The sequence below is a fragment of the Taudactylus pleione genome, unplaced genomic scaffold, assembly GCF_031769625.1.
Source record: "Taudactylus pleione unplaced genomic scaffold, aTauple2 ptg000021l, whole genome shotgun sequence".
NCBI lineage: Eukaryota > Metazoa > Chordata > Amphibia > Anura > Myobatrachidae > Taudactylus > Taudactylus pleione.
Window position 1 is genome coordinate 11,356,510 of NW_028284423.1, and position 19,192 is coordinate 11,375,701.

A 19,192-nucleotide genomic window follows, 5' to 3' on the forward strand; every position below is an offset into this window, starting at 1 on the left:
TTGGAATCGACGTGTTGGAGAAAGTAGGTGAGGGAAGAGCACCCCCTACGGCAGCAGCCTCAAGTGTTGTGCCATCCGCGCGCTCTCCCTCCTTATGTAATAGCTACGTCACGCAGCCAGGCGGACAATCAGAAGCCGAACTGGGCAGAACATAAACAATGTCCGCACATGGCTAGGGAGCCATGTCAATGTGAGAGCACAGACCACTAGTAGTGCGTGAGAACAGCAGACTGCGCTGGCCACCCCAATCCCGCTTCCCCAGGGTCACTGTGCCGGCTGTGTTCTAGTAGTTTCTTGATATTTTAAGGTTAGCTATACTAAAGCATTTATTATGGTTTTTGTAAAAAAAAATTTCCATTAAATTTTATAGTTTTATTCCAAATTCTGTCATTTATTGCTGATTGAAATCCGTCGCAAAAGAGTCACATTAATATCTTAATTAGGCTTTGAGTTATTCAAATTCAAAGAGCGTTCTGGATAAAGATATATATAAGATGGCCAAAATGTGTGCTCTACATTATACTGGGATGGCCAAAATGTGTGCTCTACATTATACTGGGATGGCCAAAATGTGTGCTCTACATTATACTGGGATGGCCAAAATGTGTGCTCTACATTATACTGGAATGGCCAAAATGTGTGCTCTGCATCATACTAAGATGGCCAAAATGTATGCTCTACATTATACTGGGATGGCCAGAATGTGTGCTCTACATTATACTGGGGCCACTGGGCTGACCAGAATGAGTACTTTACATTATACTAGGATGGTCAAAATGAGTGCTCTACATTATACTAGGATGGTCAGAATGTGGGCTCTACATTATACTGGGATGGCCAGAATTTGGGCTCTACATTATACTGGGATGACCAGAATGTGGGCTCTGCAGTATACTGGGATGGCCAGAATGTGGGCTCTGCAGTATACTGGGATGACCAGAATGTGGGCTCTGCAGTATATTGGGATGACCAGAATGTGGGCTCTTCAGTATACTGGGATGTCCAGAATGTGGGCTCTGCAGTATACTGGGATGGCCAGAATGTAGGCTCTGCTGTATACTGGGATGACCAGAATGTGGGCTCTGCAGTATACTGGGATGACCAGAATGTGGGCTCTGCAGTATACTGGGATGACCAGAATGTGGGTTCTGCAGTATACTGGGATGACCAGAATGTAGACTCTGCAGTATACTGGGATGGCCAGAATGTGGGCTCTGCAGTATACTGGGATGGCCAGAATGTGGGCTCTGCAGTATACTGGGATGGCCAGAATGTGGGCTCTGCATTATACTGGGATGGCCAGAATATGGGTTCTACATTATACTGGGAAGGCCAGAATGTGGGCTCTGCATTATACTAGGATGGCTAGAATGCAGGCTCTGCATTGTACTTGGAGCTTGAGACGAACATTTTCTAATGGCATACTTGCCAACCCTCTCGGGAGTCTCTGTATGTCCGAGAGACTCCCAAAGTAGTGGGCAATCTCCGGGACTCTAAAGAGAGTCTGGCAATCTCCTTGAAGGCAGAGAAGTGGTGGGTGTAACCATCACAGGGAAACACTGGGCTACAGGATTGGAAATGATTATAGGTGTAAGATGGAGAGAGCAGTTATTTTCTCCTGGTAAATAAGATTTATTTGTCCACCGCTCTCCAGCATACAGATGTAGTCATTACTTATTCCTAACATGGTAGAGAAAGTGAATAAAAAAGAAATTGGGGAGAGAAACAGGTGATAGAAAATAGAGAGTTTGTGAGAGAGTCTGCTTGATGGCAAGGGGGAGATAGGGCAAAAGGTGGAAAGATGGGTTTAGGGGAGGTGTGAAAATGGCATGTGTGTATATATAAAATGTTCCACCTTCCAGTGGTGGACATGCCCCTGGGAATAGCTCTGAGTTTCACATCTGGAGTTATTGAATTAATCAGCGTTTTCCCCGCATGGTAAAGAAAGGGTTAACGCATGCTAACCCATACATTCCGTGGAAAGTGCTAGAACCTATGGGCTTTCCGCGTGTTAGAAAGTCTGCATTTTAACTCCAATATTTACTTGCAGTTCCTGATGCTGCAAGGAAAGTTCCACCCTCTGGGACTTAGCGCGCAGCTAACTGAATCGGGCAATACGTTAAATTAGCTACGGGGTGAATCCCGCGCCTAATTCAATCTCCCCCTAAGTATTCACTTTTTTTAGAGCACTGTACAAAACACAATGTATGTAACTTGTTCATTAACAAAAAATGACAAGCCTATACCGGACATTACTGCAGATAAATTCTACTAGAAAACGTAATTAGCTGTTGTACATTCTGCTTGTGAACATAAAAAAATAGTAGATAAATAGCAAGTACATCATTGCCATATTGACTGTTTTGTAGTTTGCATATTTTTGGTAGATAAAGAAGAGAATTACCTTTCACAGACTACAGGCCGGGAATCATTTAGTACAGGGCCCAGTGAGGAGCAAGGCTGTCTTGGTGGAGGAGCTATAGGAACGTTGAGATCCACTGAACTTGTTTTGCGGTTCTCTTGTGTGAGAGCAGAACCAGAAACGGCTTCACAATCCACAGTGCAGGTAGCTGCTCGGTTGCTGGTACTGACAATATCAGGACCTACTGCTCCTTCCAAACCTGTCTCTATAGCCGCCTGTTCCAGTTCTAGAGTCGGTGAGTGAGGTGGAGACGCCCGGGCCTTTCTTTTGGTGGAGGCACCAGACAGCAACTTGAGCAAACCTTTTTTTTCTTTCTGTACAAAGAAACAAGAGGAAAAACATATAACATTGTTATAACACATTTATTTACACGGAGGATATAAATAATAAAAAAAGGTTTTAGCTGCAGATAACAGGATGGTAAGTAGCTGCAAGGTTTAAACCGTGGCTAATTACCAATGTGCCAATCAAATAGCATTTTCCCCGCGTGATAAACCAGGGGCTAACGCATGTTAACCCGCCGACTCTGCATAAACTGCGGAATGGGTTTTCCCCTTGCATTAATCCCCCGCGGGTGCCTTTTTTCGCTGACATTTCCTCGTATCTCCTCTGTGGACTAACACGGGGGGCCAAACACCACTGATTGAGTCTCCCGTCACAGGTAATTAGCAGCAGGGTTCCACCTTAGGTTTTTTATTTTTAGTGTTAACATAACATTTTATTTTCTATATCAAATTCATGTTGTTTATGTTATGTATGAAATCATGTGAACACCTAAACGCATCAAGTAGAACATATATCAGGGGAAAAAAAAAGAAGTTAACCACAACTCAATAATAGGCTATTTACAAGCACACTGAGACACTGTTGTGGTTATCAGCCACATACTAAAAACTTTTGTCATTGCCATCCCCCATTCTGGATATTACTGCTGCTTCAACTAGGTCAAAGTTCTGTAGTGACTAGAAAGACGGCCTATTACTCCTGCCTGGAAGAGCCACATGGAAACCGCTTGCCAGATTCATGTCACGTTTCAGATATGGAAGGGTTACCCAATTCCTTGTGCATTATGTATGTCCGTGGCTTTGACCAACGTTACAGCTCCACTGTCTGCTGCTGACATTCTATATCTGCGCAGTTTACATATATATTTTATGTGTTCTCGCAGTAGCAGGGTGCATCGTGGGACTTTTTTTTTTTTAGGTCATACTATGCAAAATGGACTTTATATTAACCTTGATAAGTCCTCTTTACCCCTTCAAATCTGGAGATGGTTTAATCCACTATGACAAGACCCATTTTAATGGTTTTGAGCAGCATCTGTTTTGCAGGAATCTACTTTTTACCTTGCTTATTCTATGCTAGCTAGTTTCATGTCTTTTTTGGCACTTCTAAGGATTTTTTTAAAATTATTGTAATATGTAGCTTTACATATTCAGAGTGATGCCAAAAAATTATCCTGAAATGTACAAGTCCAGGTATAACAAATGTGTATACTTTCATACAAGGTCTTAGGGATTTACAGAGACAGAAACATGCAAAGTGTTTTTTTTTTTAACTGTTGAAGTAGAAACATATTTAAAATGAGTTGGGAAGGGGCGTGTCCTAGCTTAATTCTAAAGCTGCATACACACACAACGATTTAGTTAATGAACGATTTTAGTAAACGATTTTTTCCCTTGAAAAAATTAACTAAAATCGTTTACTAAAGTTGTTCATTTACTAAATGTAATGAACGATTTTTATGAACTACAAACGATTTTTGCATATTAACTTACTGAAAATCGTTGAGTTGACAAGTCTGACTGAACTACAAACTACAAACTACAAACGTGAACGCGCATGAACAATAATCGTTCATCGTTTGACTCAGAAAGTGAATGATTTTTTCAAACGATTATCGTTAAACGATATCGTTTAACGATAATCGTTCAAAAAATCGTTGTGTGTGTATGCACCTTAAGTTGTAAAAACAAAGCTGCCCAGTGTTTATTCGCTACACGGGAAGGCAGCCAGTATTTTCCCTGCATGCAAAAAAATAAATAAAATGCATTAACATCAGTTGTACTGAAACATGGGTTGTTCCAGGAGCAAGCTGCTCTTTTTTTTTTATTTGCTCCTAGCACTGAATCAGGCCCGAAATATCCCCCTAGTTCTTGATCTTTCCTTTTGAGAGCAGCTGTAGAATCGCAGGATGATATCCATATGAGACTAGGGGGAGAGATGTACTAAGCTTTGGAAAGTGATAAAATGGGGAGTGATAAACTACCAGTCACTCAGCTCCTAACTGTCACGTTACAGGCTGTGTTTGAAAAATGACAGGAGCTGATTGATTGGTAATTTATCACTCTCTAATTAATCACTTTCCAGAGCTTAGTACATCTGTCCCTAGGCATGAGCGGTCATTTTCCATCAGCTGACCAGAACTACTTGTGACTAAAACACACTATCCAGTCAGCCACAGAGTAGCCGGACCTCGGAGCTGGAGGTATAGGTTGGTTAAATTCATACTGGAGAATAAATGTTATCAATGCCACAATCCATATACTAGTGTTTCTTTTGCATATATTTTATCTGCCTGGTATGATTTAACTGCACAATTAACATGTAAACTCGGCTCACAAATTCCTATATGTGGAACATTGTGTAATTTAGAGCAGCACTGATATGATGAAGACAGAAGATCTAAAGTAGTTATTCTTAACCAGGGGGTGGCTGCGGACTTGAGGAAGACAGATACAAGACAGGCTGCCACCTACTGTTTACCTTTGTCTGTGCAGGCAATTAGCCACATGGCAGCCAACTAGTGTCAGTCCTAAAGGCACTAAAGGCAATGAAATGCAGGAGGGAGAAAAGGTATACAGAATTTGACAATAGAAAAAGAGAGGAAAGTGTATTGGGGAATATACCACACAGCTTGGATTAGGAGAGGGAATTGGCATGGTTGGCTGGTTTCAGTGGTGTCCTGCCCCGTGGTGACACGCGATTCGGGGAAAGTTGTAGTGCTTTGCCATGCGCCAGCAAAAAGAAGGCATGGTAGCGCGGGTAGGGGGCATGGCCTCGCAGGCAGTGGCATGGCCTCACAGCCCGAACCACCATTTTAGTCACTCCGGGGGTCCCGGAGATGCGGACTGCCCCCGGGGACCAGTCTATGTGCAGTGCAGGCTCCCTATGTGCAGTCAGGAGCAGAGTGCTGCACGGAATGCCACAGTGCAGTATCTGGCTTCTGTCACTGAGGAGGAGTCGGCACTTTGGTTTCACCCCTCGGCGGGTGACACTAGGGTGCAGACTGCACCCACCTTATAATGCCACTGGCTGGATTATACCAACTTGGTTTAATTAAATCTTTTTTTATTTAAACCAACATGGTTTTTTATTATGCTGTGACAACAAGTACAGCGCCATGATTTCTTTAAAAAGCCTATTATAAGGGAATCCTGCAAGTATTATTTCACATTCTTGTTGCTTGTGGTCTTCATTTGAGTTAGCTGAACCAACACAGTAAATTCACACACAATAGAGAAATAGCGAGGGTGAACCAGATCAGAGAGGTACTAAATCTGCCTAGGAACAGCTAAAACTCCACAAATTCCTCCCGTAACAATTCTATGGGACAGGAGGAAACCACAACTAACATTCTCAAGTAACAAACAACTCCCACACATTATAGAGGCAATATACTGTACAGGGAAACACCTCATGGTTTAATCTCCTTCGTGTTTATTTAAATTCAAAGCCTTCAGTCCTACTGAGATGAGCTCTCTTTTTAGGCTATAAAAAATCCTAATAAAACTTTGAATTGTTAATTTTAGAAAGCTTTAAAACATGGTTGATCAAAGTTTCACAGTATTAATATAATAAGCAGGGTTACATGTTTTTTAACTGGTTTAAAAAACAAAAAATACAGTTTACCAAATAAACTGGGTTTTTGGGGGGTTTTGTTTTTTATCTGTTTTTTTCCAACCCTGTGAATTGGGCAATGTATACATGGGGCCCAGCAAAAGTATCACTGAATACTATAGTACTCAACTCTGTGTTTATTAGAAGTGAACAGTATAATAACTTTGTTTAAATATAAAATGTAATTTATTATAATTTATTTTAATATAAAATTTAATTTATTATGAAAGCAAATCAACATCTGTCACACTGAAAACTCACCTTGCTTTCCTTGTCTTGCTTATTAGCAGCAGAACTGAAAGGTGCGGAGACATTATCAGGAGATACGGAACATCCAGTGACTCCAGGGACAGATTTCCAACTGCAATCTGCCTCCACAGCTGGTGCGCTGCTGCTGCTGGAAGGGTTGGCAGCCATTGGGGCATTTGGTCTGTTGAGATTCATGGCAGCATTGATGTAAGCAGCTGAACTTGAAAGTGGAGGCTGTGTTTGCTGGGCAGAGGTGCCTTGTTGGGTGTTACTAGTTGTTTGGCTAAGGCAAGATGAGTTCTGAGCCTGGATGGGAGTAACTGCGGCTGTTGGTCGCTCCTGAGTGTGAGCGGCAGCTGTGAAATAGTGGTAAGAGAGGTAGAAGGGTATTTAGTCAGGGTATAAAGTTGTGTGGTTGACAACGATGAACATCTCTTCAATAATTTTTGTTAATATGTTATAAAGTAAAAATGAGAGCTTCCATCACAAAAACCTCCATGTTGCAGTCATTCAAAGTGTTTTTTAGAAATCTTTTTCTAAAACAGACCAGCAAAGTTGTAACCGATTTATTTAGTTTTAACACAGAAGTCAAATACTAAGAAACTGCATGGATGGTAAGACAAAAAGCCTTTACATGAAGTGATCAGCCAGAAAGTTACATTATTATACAAAAAAAAGGCCAAGTGCAGTAATGATGACAAATATAAAACACCCCATAAAAACTATACAATTTGATGAAAGCAAAAAATGAACGAAAAGTTGCATCTTCTCAAAGAAGTCCATGGCTTCATAAAAAGTGCAATATGAGACCCAATTTCCAACAGCTCTGAGCTATTGCAAAACATAGTCCTTTTCACCACCCTGAAATCTTCATCTCATTTTAATAATCTCGATCCACAAAAACAAATGTAGCTTTTTTTAATACTACAACAAAGCAAAGTCCCATCAGTTGGTGCAAACATTCTCTGCTGCAAATGCTGCCACATGGTTTGTCGAAAATCTAGGCGCACTTGTGTAAATAAAGGCACGCTTCACCGACAAAGAAAACTTTCTTCTGTGTTTTGGCCATTTTGTGCTTCACAATGAAAACCAGCCATAAAATGGAGATTAGTTTAGGAGTTCATTTCCTAGTCAAATGTGAATTAATCTGTACATTAGGAAGTTCACAAGGTTACACACCAAAGTATATCCAGTTAGAATGTTCACAGGGATACACAGCCAATCAGAATTTTAGAATGTTCACAGGGTTACATACCAGCGCATAGCCAATCAGAATTTAATAATTTTCACAGGGTATAGCCAATCGGAGTATTAGAATGTTCACAGGATTACATGTCATCACATAGCCAATCGGCGGATTCAAATGTTAATATGGTTACACACCAGCTTATAGCTATATAATAGTCTATTAATGCAGAATATTAGAACGGTCACAGAGCTAATTTGACCGTCAGTCATTTCATCAAATCAAAAATGAAATTAGTCAACTGCAGAAGATATAACAAAAGAATCCATGTTTAACACCCACCTATATAAAACAAAAGTTCCCACAAACAGCTTATTAGGCGTGATTGTTCTTTCAAAGCACTTTAAAAAGAATTCTGTTTTAGAAAAGCATCCTTCTCTACCAGGGTTCTCTGTGTATGTATTATTTTTCAAACTGTTTTACACCGTATACCTGATGTACGTTGCTAATGTGGAAGTTTAACAATGTGCAGGTAGTTAGTTCCCTAGAGTTTACATTGAACAACACTATCACCAGCTGCTTAATGTAATTTAATTTGTTTTTACAGGCCTGCACCAGAAACGCCAGTGTTTGTTTTTCTTTTTATTATTAAGGTCTATGGTATAGGATGATTTGGGCAGAGCTGGTTAGTCCAATAAATTTAAATGACCATATGAGAAAATAACAATGTTTTCTTAGCTTTCTTTTATTGCTGCTCTTTGCTGGGTTTATTCTCGCATTTGGTTGAATAACCATTCAAATATTCAATATTCAGTGGAATAGTAAAATTTGATATTTAGTACACCCTTTCACTGAACTCGCAAAGAATTTAAAGAGCTAAAAATATATATTTTATAGTTTCATCAATTTGTTCTTTAGAGTTTAATAAAGAGATCTGTAAATTAAACGCATAGGAACAGATGTATAGTTTGTGGCTGTAAAAGAAATTCTCTTACATCTAAGGCTCCCTTTCGAGCTGTAAAACAGATTTGACAATGTCGCTTTGGGTAATGCATTTTCTAGATTGCTCAGACAGTTCTAACAATGACCATAAAGTGACTCAGCTGTCAAAAGACAAAAGACAACGTCTCTGGCAGCATCTAAAACACAAATTGCTCTACAAAAGGAAAAATTAAGCTCTTGCTGTATTTAAAATGCAGCCCAAAGACCCCCACTCCAGCCCAAACACACCACTCTCTCCCTTTCACATCCCCTTTGCTGTGACAGGTCCATGTCGCTATCCTCCAGAATATCAGAGGCACAAGGACATGTGCGGGCATAGATCCAGAGCTGTAATTGCCTGTGGTTGCCTGCATTTTCTGACTAAATCTTTCTCCCCCTTAAATGCTGGCTGTTACACAAAGGGAAAGATAGCAGCAATGATAATATTAGAAGGCTCTTGTGAAGCTGATGTAGGAAGACTGTATGGCATCAAATAAACCATTATATAGAATAAAATTCCAAACTTGTTTCATTTAGGCTTTAGGTGGCTTCTTTTTGTGTGTTTTTTCAAAAAGTTCACAGACAGGAAGTTGTGCATAGAACAAACAATTACCTCAGGCATGGACAGCCTTTGCCTCTACAGGGGCTTGTAGTTTCACAACACCCGGAGTGTCAAAGGTGGTCCAGGCCCGATTACTTGGTTAACTCACAGGCAGCCCAGGCCCGGTTACTTGATAATTCACAGGCAGCCCAGGCCCAATTGCTTGGTGAATCACAGGCAGCCCAGGCCCGAATGGTTGGTGAATCACAGGCAGCCCAGGAGAGAATTCTTAGTGAATCACAGGCAGTCCAGGCTCGATTGCTTGGTGAATCACAGGCAGCCCAGGCCCGAATGGTTGGTGAATCACAGGCAGCCCAGGAGAGATTGCTTAGTGAATCACAGGCAGCCCAGGCTCGATTGCTTGGTGAATCACAGGCAGCCCAGGCTTGATTGCTTGGTGAATCACAGGCGGCCCAGGCCCGATTGCTTGGTGAATTACAGGCAGCCCAGGCCCGACTGGTTGGTGAATCACAGGCAGCCCAGGCCCGACTGGTTGGTGAATCACAGGCAGCCCAGGCCCGATTACTTGGTGAATCACACCACAGTTCAGGCCTGAATACTAGGTGAATCACAGTTCAGGCCTGAATACTTGGTGAATCACAGGCAGCCCAGGCCCGATTGCTTAGTGAATCAAAGGCAGCCCAGGCCCGATTGCTTAGTGAATCACAAGCAGCCCAGGCCCGATTACTTGGTGAATCACAGGCAGCCCAGGATAGATTGCTTAGTGAATCACAGGTAGCCCAGGCTAGATTGGTTGGTGAATCACATGCAGCCCAGGCACGATTGGTTGGTGAATCACAGGCAGACCAGGCCTGATTACTTAGTGAATCACAGGCAGCCCAGGTCTGTTGTTTGGTGAATCACAGGCAGCCCAGGTCTGATTAAGGTGAATCACAGGCAGGCCTGGCCCGAATGGTTGGTGAATCACAGGCAGCCCAGGAGAGATTGCTTAGTGAATCACAGGCTGCCCAGGCCCGATTGCTTGGTGAATCACAGGCAGCCCTGGCCCGAATGGTTGGTGAATCACAGGCAGCCCAGGAGAGATTGCTTAGTGAATCACAGGCTGCCCAGGCCCGATTGCTTGGTGAATCACAGGCAGCCCAGGCTTGATTGCTTGGTGAATCACAGGCAGCCCGGGCCCGATTGCTTGGTGAATCACAGGCAGCCCAGGCCCGATTGCTTAGTGAATCAAAGGCAGCCCAGGCCCGATTGCTTAGTGAATCACAAGCCACCCTGGCCCGATTACTTGGTGAATCACAGGCAGCCCAGGCTAGATTGCTTAGTGAATCACAGGCAGCCCAGGCAGGATTGGTTGGTGAATCACAAGCAGCCCAGGCCTGATTACTTGGTGAATCACAGACAGCCCAGGCCCGAATACTTGGTGAATCACAGGCAGCCGAGGCACGATTGGTTGGTGAATCACAGGCTTCCCAGGCCTGATTACTTAGTGAATCACAGGCAGCCCAGGTCTGATTGTTTGGTGAATCACAGGCAGCCAGGTCTGATTGTTTGAAGAATCACAGGCAGCCCTGGCCCGAATGGTTGGTGAATCACAGGCAGCCCAGGAGAGATTGCTTAGTGAATCACAGGCTGCCCAGGCCCGATTGCTTGGTGAATCACAGGCAGCCCAGGCTCGATTGCTTGGTGAATCACAGGCAGCCCAGGCTCGATTGCTTGGTGAATCACAGGCAGCCCAGGCTCGATTGCTTGGTGAATCACAGGCTGCCCAGGCCCGATTGCTTGGTGAATCACAGGCAACCCAGGCCCGAATGGTTGGTGAATCACAGGCAACCCAGGAGAGATTGCTTAGTGAATCACAGGCAGCCCAGGCTCGATTGCTTGGTGAATCACAGGCAGCCCAGGCTTGATTGCTTGGTGAATCACAGGCGGCCCAGGCCCGATTGCTTGGTGAATCACAGGCAGCCCAGGCCCGACTGGTTGGTGAATCACAGGCAGCCCAGGCCCGATTGCTTGGTGAATCACAGGCAGCCCAGGCCCGATTACTTGGTGAATCACACCACAGTTCAGGCCTGAATACTTGGTGAATCACAGGCAGCCCAGGCCCGATTGCTTAGTGAATCAAAGGCAGCCCAGGCCCGATTGCTTTGGTGAATCACAAGCAGCCCAGGCCCGATTACTTGGTGAATCACAGGCAGCCCAGGATAGATTGCTTAGTGAATCACAGGTAGCCCAGGCTAGATTGGTTGGTGAATCACATGCAGCCCAGGCACGATTGGTTGGTGAATCACAGGCAGACCAGGCCTGATTACTTAGTGAATCACAGGCAGCCCAGGTCTGTTGTTTGGTGAATCACAGGCAGCCCAGGTCTGATTGAGGTGAATCACAGGCAGGCCTGGCCCGAATGGTTGGTGAATCACAGGCAGCCCAGGAGAGATTGCTTAGTGAATCACAGGCTGCCCAGGCCCGATTGCTTGGTGAATCACAGGCAGCCCTGGCCCGAATGGTTGGTGAATCACAGACAGCCCAGGAGAGATTGCTTAGTGAATCACAGGCTGCCCAGGCCCGATTGCTTGGTGAATCACAGGCAGCCCAGGCTCGATTGCTTGGTGAATCACAGGCAGCCCAGGCTTGATTGCTTGGTGAATCACAGGCAGCCCGGGCCCGATTGCTTGGTGAATCACAGGCAGCCCAGGCCCGATTGCTTAGTGAATCAAAGGCAGCCCAGGCCCGATTTCTTGGTGAATCACAAGCCACCCTGGCCCGATTACTTGGTGAATCACAGGCAGCCCAGGCTAGATTGCTTAGTGAATCACAGGCAGCCCAGGCAGGATTGGTTGGTGAATCACAAGCAGCCCAGGCCTGATTACTTGGTGAATCACAGACAGCCCAGGCCCGAATACTTGGTGAATCACAGGCAGCCGAGGCACGATTGGTTGGTGAATCACAGGCAGACCAGGCCTGATTACTTAGTGAATCACAGGCAGCCCAGGTCTGATTGTTTGGTGAATCACAGGCAGCCAGGTCTGATTGTTTGAAGAATCACAGGCAGCCCTGGCCTGAATGGTTGGTGAATCACAGGCAGCCCAGGAGAGATTGCTTAGTGAATCACAGGCTGCCCAGGCCCGATTGCTTGGTGAATCACAGGCAGCCCAGGCTCGATTGCTTGGTGAATCACAGGCAGCCCAGGCTCGATTGCTTGGTGAATCACAGGCAGCCCAGGCTCGATTGCTTGGTGAATCACAGGCTGCCCAGGCCCGATTGCTTGTTGAATCACAGGCAGCCCAGGCCCGAATGGTTGGTGAATCACAGGCAGCCCAGGAGAGATTGCTTAGTGAATCACAGGCTGCCCAGGCCCGATTGCTTGGTGAATCACAGGCAGCCCAGGCTCGATTGCTTGGTGAATCACAGGCAGCCCAGGCTTGATTGCTTGGTGAATCACAGGCAGCCCAGGCCCGATTGCTTGGTGAATCACAGGCAGCCCAGGCCCGATTGCTTAGTGAATCAAAGGCAGCCCAGGCCCGATTGCTTGGTGAATCACAAGCAGCCCAGGCCCGATTACTTGGTGAATCACAGGCAGCCCAGGCTAGATTGCTTAGTGAATCACAGGCAGCCCAGGCTAGATTGGTTGGTGAATCACAATCAGCCCCAGGATAGATTACTTGGTGATTCACAGACAGCCCAGGCCCGAATACTTGGTGAACCACAGGCAGCCCAGGCACGATTGGTTGGTGAATCACAGGCAGACCAGGCCTGATTACTTAGTGAATCACAGGCAGCTTAGGTCTGATTGTTTGGTGAAACACAGGCAGCCCTGGCCCAAATGGTTGGTGAATCACAGGCAACCCAGGAGAGATTGCTTAGTGAATCACAGGCTGCCCAGGCCCGATTGCTTGGTGAATCACAGACAGCCCAGGCTCGATTGCTTGGTGAATCACAAGTAGCCCAGGCTCGATTGCTTGGTGAATCACAGGCAGCCCAGGCCCAATTGCTTGGTGAATCACAGGCAGCCCAGGCCCGATTGCTTGGTGAATCACAGGCAGCCCAGGCCCGATTGCTTGGTGAATCACAGGCAGCCGAGGCACGATTACTTGGTGAATCACACTACAGTCCAGGCCTGAATACTTGATGAATCACAGGCACCCCTGGCTCGATTGCTTAGTGAATCAAAGGCAGCCCAGGCCCGATTACTTGGTGAATCACAGACAGCCCAGGCTAGATTGCTTAGTGAATCACAGGCAGCCCAGGCTAGATTGGTTGGTGAATCACAAGCAGCCCAGGCCCGATTACTTGGTGAATCACAAACAACCCAGGCCCGAATACTTGGTGAATCACAGGCAGCCCAGGCACGATTGGTTGGTGAATCACAGGCAGACCAGGTCTGATTGTTTGGTGAATCACAGGCAGCCCTGGCCCGAATGGTTGGTGAATCACAGGCAGCCCAGGAGAGATTGCTTAGTGAATCACAGGCTTCCCAGGCCCGATTGCTTGGTGAATCACAGGCAGCCCAGGCTCGATTGCTTGGTGAATCACAGGCAGCCCAGGCTCAATTGCTTGGTGAATCACAGGCAGCCCAGGCCCGATTGCTTGGTGAATCACAGGCAGCCCAGGCCCGATTGCTTGGTGAATCACAGGCAGTCCAGGCCCGATTGCTTGGTGAATCACAGGCAGCCCAGGGCCGATTGCTTGGTGAATCACAGGCAGCCCAGGCCCAATTACTTGGTGAATCACACCACAGTCCAGGCCTGAATACTTGATGAATCACAGGCAGCCCAGGCCCGATTGCTTAGTGAATCAAAGGCAGCCCAGGCCCGAATGCTTGGTGAATCACAGACAGCCCAGGCTAGATTGCTTAGTGAATCATAGGCAGCGCAGGCTAGATTGCTTAGTGAATCACAGGCAGCCCAGGCTAGATTGGTTGGTGAATCACAAGCAGCCCAGGCCCGATTACTTGGTGAATCACAGACAGCCCAGGCCCGAATACTTGGTGAATCACAGGCAACCCAGGCAGGATTGGTTGGTGAATCACAGGCAGCCCAGGCCTGATTACTTAGTGAATCACAGGCAGCCCAGGTCTGATTGTTTGGTGAATCACGGGCAGCCCAGGTCTGATTGTTTGGTGAATCACAAGCAGCCCAGGTCTGATTATTTGGTGAATCACAGGCAGCCCAGGCCTGATTGCTAAGTGAATCACAGGCAGCACAGGCGTGATTACTTAATTAATCACAAATTTATCTGAAATAAGTTGTGATTAGTGGCTGAGGCTTTACCTTAGTGTTTCTGAGCGTTAGAAGCAGCTCTGATGGGAAGCAGTGTTTGTGATTTCTTTTGGGCAGTTCTCAAGATTTCTAGATGTTTATATATAATCCCCCTAGGTCCACTACAGGCTGTTCAAAGAATGAATGGATGTGCCTAATGAAATGTCCATACAGACGTAAAGAGAGTAACCTTTGCTTATATGCATACCAATGTAACACAATAAGGGGGAGATGTATCAAATCTTCTAAAGAGAAAAGTGGAGAAATTGCCCATAGCAACAAATTAGCTTCTAGCTATCATTTATCAAGCGGATTGGTTACCATGGGCAACTTCTCTACTTTTTCCATTTAGATAGTTTGACATATCTCTACATCTCCCCATTAAATGACTTGTTTGGAAAGTGGGATTTATTGTTTTACAATATTGACGTTTCATAATTTGTTACCTGTCCGAACAGCATTGCGGGCTTGGTTTACGGTCATTTGGCCACTCATGTGTATCAGGACCTTGGCTTGTGGGCTGGTTTGGATATGACTTCCTGGAACGACTGCCGGGGAAACGCCATTCGAATTAACGGTTTTGCAGAAGTCTACGCCGTTCCCTTGTAACTTCTGGCAGGGTACTCCGCTAGAGCATGGGGCTACCATGTTCACTATCTGTGTGCCTATCCCTGCCGTTGCCAAAGCAACCTTAGCTTGTGTTCCAGTTGTTAATGCCCTTAAGAAACAAGAAATGTTTAATCTTTTTTTTGTTTCCACACCCTGCTTGGTAAATTCATTTTGTTATTACCATATTATAATTAGTTACTATAACTTTTAGGGATGCAAAAAAAATATTTTAAATAAATAGCCCATCCTCCTTTCTCAAACAAAAAAACCCACACAAAAACAAACCTGTCATTTTACAGTAATAATGCCAGAATATGAAACTACTGTGTTACAGAATTGTATGTTTTTCATTTCCATAATCACTATTATTATGTCACTATGAGCCATAATTGTGGAAAATGAAAGTTCACAGTTTGTGTTTGTTTCCTATGCAGAACCTACCGGCAAAGTCTGAGTAATTACATAAACTAACAGAGGATTTGTACAGCATTAAAACATGGAAACTAATTTCTCTAAATATATTTAGCAATGAACAACTGATGTCACATGTCAGTTAGAAAATAAATGATGAAATGTAGGGAATCTATTACATAAACATGAAACCTACATGCCACATGAACATACATATAACTATCATTACTGCTTAATGTCTATATACATTCCCTGTCCTCATAATAAATAAGTCTGTGTGATATGCTATAATATAATATCAATAAGAATACTTTGTCTAAATTGGAAAGGGTACAATTTCTTTTTTGTATACTTTACTTAACTCTAATGAAAAAAGGACACAAGGAAACATGCTTCAGATGTCTCCAAGCTATCAAAATCCATCCTAATAAATATGTCATTATAATAGAGAAACATGTGCATGTTACATTGGCATCAGATTATAATATTGTTTAATCTTCCACACACTTGCATAAATTACCTTGTGACCGGTGCCACGTAGTTCCCAGGGAATACTCCAATCTTACTGGTGTGCATGGAAGTTCCTTTGAACCAGCCATCCTGACAGCGTTCAAATACCAGAAACATTTCACCTTTCCGCAGCTCCAGCTCATCCTCCTTACGTGGGAAATAAGGATAGATTGCCACATACCTGGGCAGAGACAGTGACATCTGGTTATAAATAATGACCATCATATCTGAGACACATGGTGGGCCTGACTAGGAGTAAATAAAAAATAAACAAAGGAGCAATTGCACCTTGGTAAAACCATGTTGCTCTGCAGGAGGGGCAGATTTTAAATGAGCACAGAATTAGAGTTACAAAGGTGAGTGTTCTATCTTAATTCTAAACTGCAGCATAAAAACAAAAGCTGTCCAGTAGTTTATACATGCAAAAGCAGCAAGGAATTTCCCTGCATGCAAAAATAAATCAATCAATAAATCAATAAATGCATTTGCACCTCTTGTATTGCAACATGGTTTGTTCCAGGAGCAAATTGCTCCATTTTTGCTCATTCTTTTAAATTTGCTTCCAATTCTGAATGAACCCTGGTATGCCTGTCTGTGCATCATCTTAGCTTATCAAGAGGATTTTTTATTAACTGTGTATGTACATCTCTATACTAGAGAACAATTTTTGGTCCATGTGGAAGTGATATACTAGCCATACTATCGAATAATGACTTCCCTTTGTTGGTATGAATTACTTCCAACTAACCTACAGAATATTTGCAAATTGTTTAACGACAGCTACACTTGTGTAGTCATCCATTTTGAATTTCTTCATGTGTGTATACATCACATTTTTCATCAGGATATATTGGGAGAGTCAGCAATTATAGAGCCAATCCTTTATCTACATGGGATTTATTGAATTGCTTTATTATGTCTCTTCCATTTCCATTTCTATTAATAAAAGCAGCGTACTTTATGTTATAGTTGTACTGCTTTCCTATAAATGAAGCATTCACAAAAATAGCCATACAAGCCATCTTACTCACAGTACTTAAACAAAATGCATAGATAAGAAGAATGAAAGACATTTTAAAGAGAATGGTCTTTAGGTCCCATAATTGCCCTTTTATGAAAATATCCATCACCTCGAGATCAGTTTGTAATGACACAGGAGACCATTACATGACATAACCACCATTAATTGCTTACTATATTTTCAAAGCAATACAAGAGATGATTAGCATGATGTCTAATGTCTATTTAATTAAAAGATGTCTTGTGCTTTTAATATCCACATGTTAATTATGATTTGTAATCCGTAACAAATTGTGCCCAAGTGCATTGAGACCAACAACCGGCTCAGCAATCTCCCTGCATGAGAAGAATTACCCTGACCCGTCACCAGGCCGAGGACGGCGTTTGAATAGAGGACGGCGTTTGAATAAAGATCATTCTGTAGGAGATGTGGACACTTTACCAAACACATGGAAATATTACCTATGAAAAAATATGGTCTAAGTCTCATAGTTTGTCTTTCATCACTAAACATATATAGTCTGGCACAGAAAACACCAGACATAATAAGTCTCACTTTTTAACTGAAAACATTTTTTATTTGTAATCATTTGTACTGTAGTCCAACTGTTTCTGTTCAAACACAAACTTTGAAGTCTGCCCACGACATGTAATGATAAACACATGGAACAGGAATGCTCTCGCCCAATCAGGATAATCCACTTTCCTGATCTATTTTATGAGAGCTCAGCATTACACCACATTTCATAATGATATTTATTTGGCCGATCAATCAATAGCACTACAAGTAATTGGGAAATCTTTAATTCCCGCTGCACATCTGGATTGTGGAAACATCACTGACAGAGCCAGCAGTCAGAGGAAGAGGCATGCACGCAGCAAGTGATACACACTATACTGGATGCTGATGTGGCTGCTAAAAAGGGTTTCGCTCTTGTACACTGGCCCAGAACAGCCTTCACATCACACTGCAATAGTACAGCAGGGTATAAGCACGCTCTTGTTTCTAACCTGGAAATTTGTAGTCAACCCTACAAGGTATATTACTAGTTACTAAATGATTCTACTTCCTATTACAGTGATAGGACACTCAAAATAAATCAGTTTAAAGGCTCTCAAGCTATCTAGGATACTTTTCTCCGGAACCAATTTCTAAGATCCATTCCAAGTGTAAATTATATTGATTGATGTGAACTTAGATAATTAAATAATGTTTAATCTGAAAAAAAAATTATCATCTCTTAGATCACAACAGGGCAGTCTGTGGACTTTAAAGGATTTTCTGTTCCCCTCTAAAGTTTTAGAAGAAATAAACAGACTATTTTATTACATTAGTAATAGGTTCTGGAGCATGTGCAGTTATTCAAACCATACGGATGGACCAGCATATGTTTAACAAAAAAAAAAAATCATATACAACAGACAATAGTTTCTCTTTGCGGCTCAATATAAATATAAAACAGGTACATTTCTTTTCAAAAAGTAATAAAAAAGGTTTTCCGTGATTTATTTTGCGCAGATCTTTCAATCTATTCCATATGTTCGCCTTTCTGTATAATCTATTCAAAAGGAAACCCCCTTACTTTCATATAAAGACCATATACAGTATATGTAGGTATACATAGTCAATGGCATTTTAGGAGTAGGCTGGAACTGCTGACTGATTTCTATATTTAATTAGCTACAGAAGATGCAGTTCTGTTTGTAGGCCTATGAAAGATGCAGAATATTCACTTGTAAACACAGGTAGAGCACATTTCTAGACAAATGGAGTGACCAATTATCTGTTGCAGGGTACATTGTTAGCATCTAACTGAGCCCCCTTGTAACTGAGGTACATTGCTGTAGGCAGGATTATTGCAAAGTGATCCAGTGTATCCTACTTATTTCATGTGTCACTAGATGGCACCAAATGGCAAAAACAAATGTCCTCATCTGTATACAGAAGTAATGTTATCTATATATCTATATAATAAGCGAGAAAGTGTGTGTGTGTCCTTTATGCATGGCCAGAGTTTTATACCTAGCTACACCAAATTTGGCATGGTGGTGTAGTTTGACCAGGATATTAGGTTTTGTGGCTATGT

The 19,192-nt window shown here is 43.2% G+C and overlaps 1 protein-coding gene across 5 annotated transcripts in view; it reads right to left on the reverse strand.

Moving 5' to 3' along the window:
- Nucleotides 1-19,192, reverse strand: part of SH3RF1 (SH3 domain containing ring finger 1) — a 301,996-nt gene that overhangs the window by 52,593 nt on the left and 230,211 nt on the right. For all 5 annotated transcript variants that reach the window (XM_088448450.1, XM_088448446.1, XM_088448447.1 and 2 more), the window contains 4 exons: nucleotides 16,096-16,266; nucleotides 15,002-15,273; nucleotides 6,584-6,927; nucleotides 2,405-2,736 (listed from right to left, as the gene is read on the reverse strand). In XM_088448450.1, the coding sequence (XP_088304576.1) occupies nucleotides 2,405-2,736; nucleotides 6,584-6,927; nucleotides 15,002-15,273; nucleotides 16,096-16,266 (1,119 nt within the window). The remainder of the gene's footprint in view (nucleotides 1-2,404; nucleotides 2,737-6,583; nucleotides 6,928-15,001; nucleotides 15,274-16,095; nucleotides 16,267-19,192) is intronic.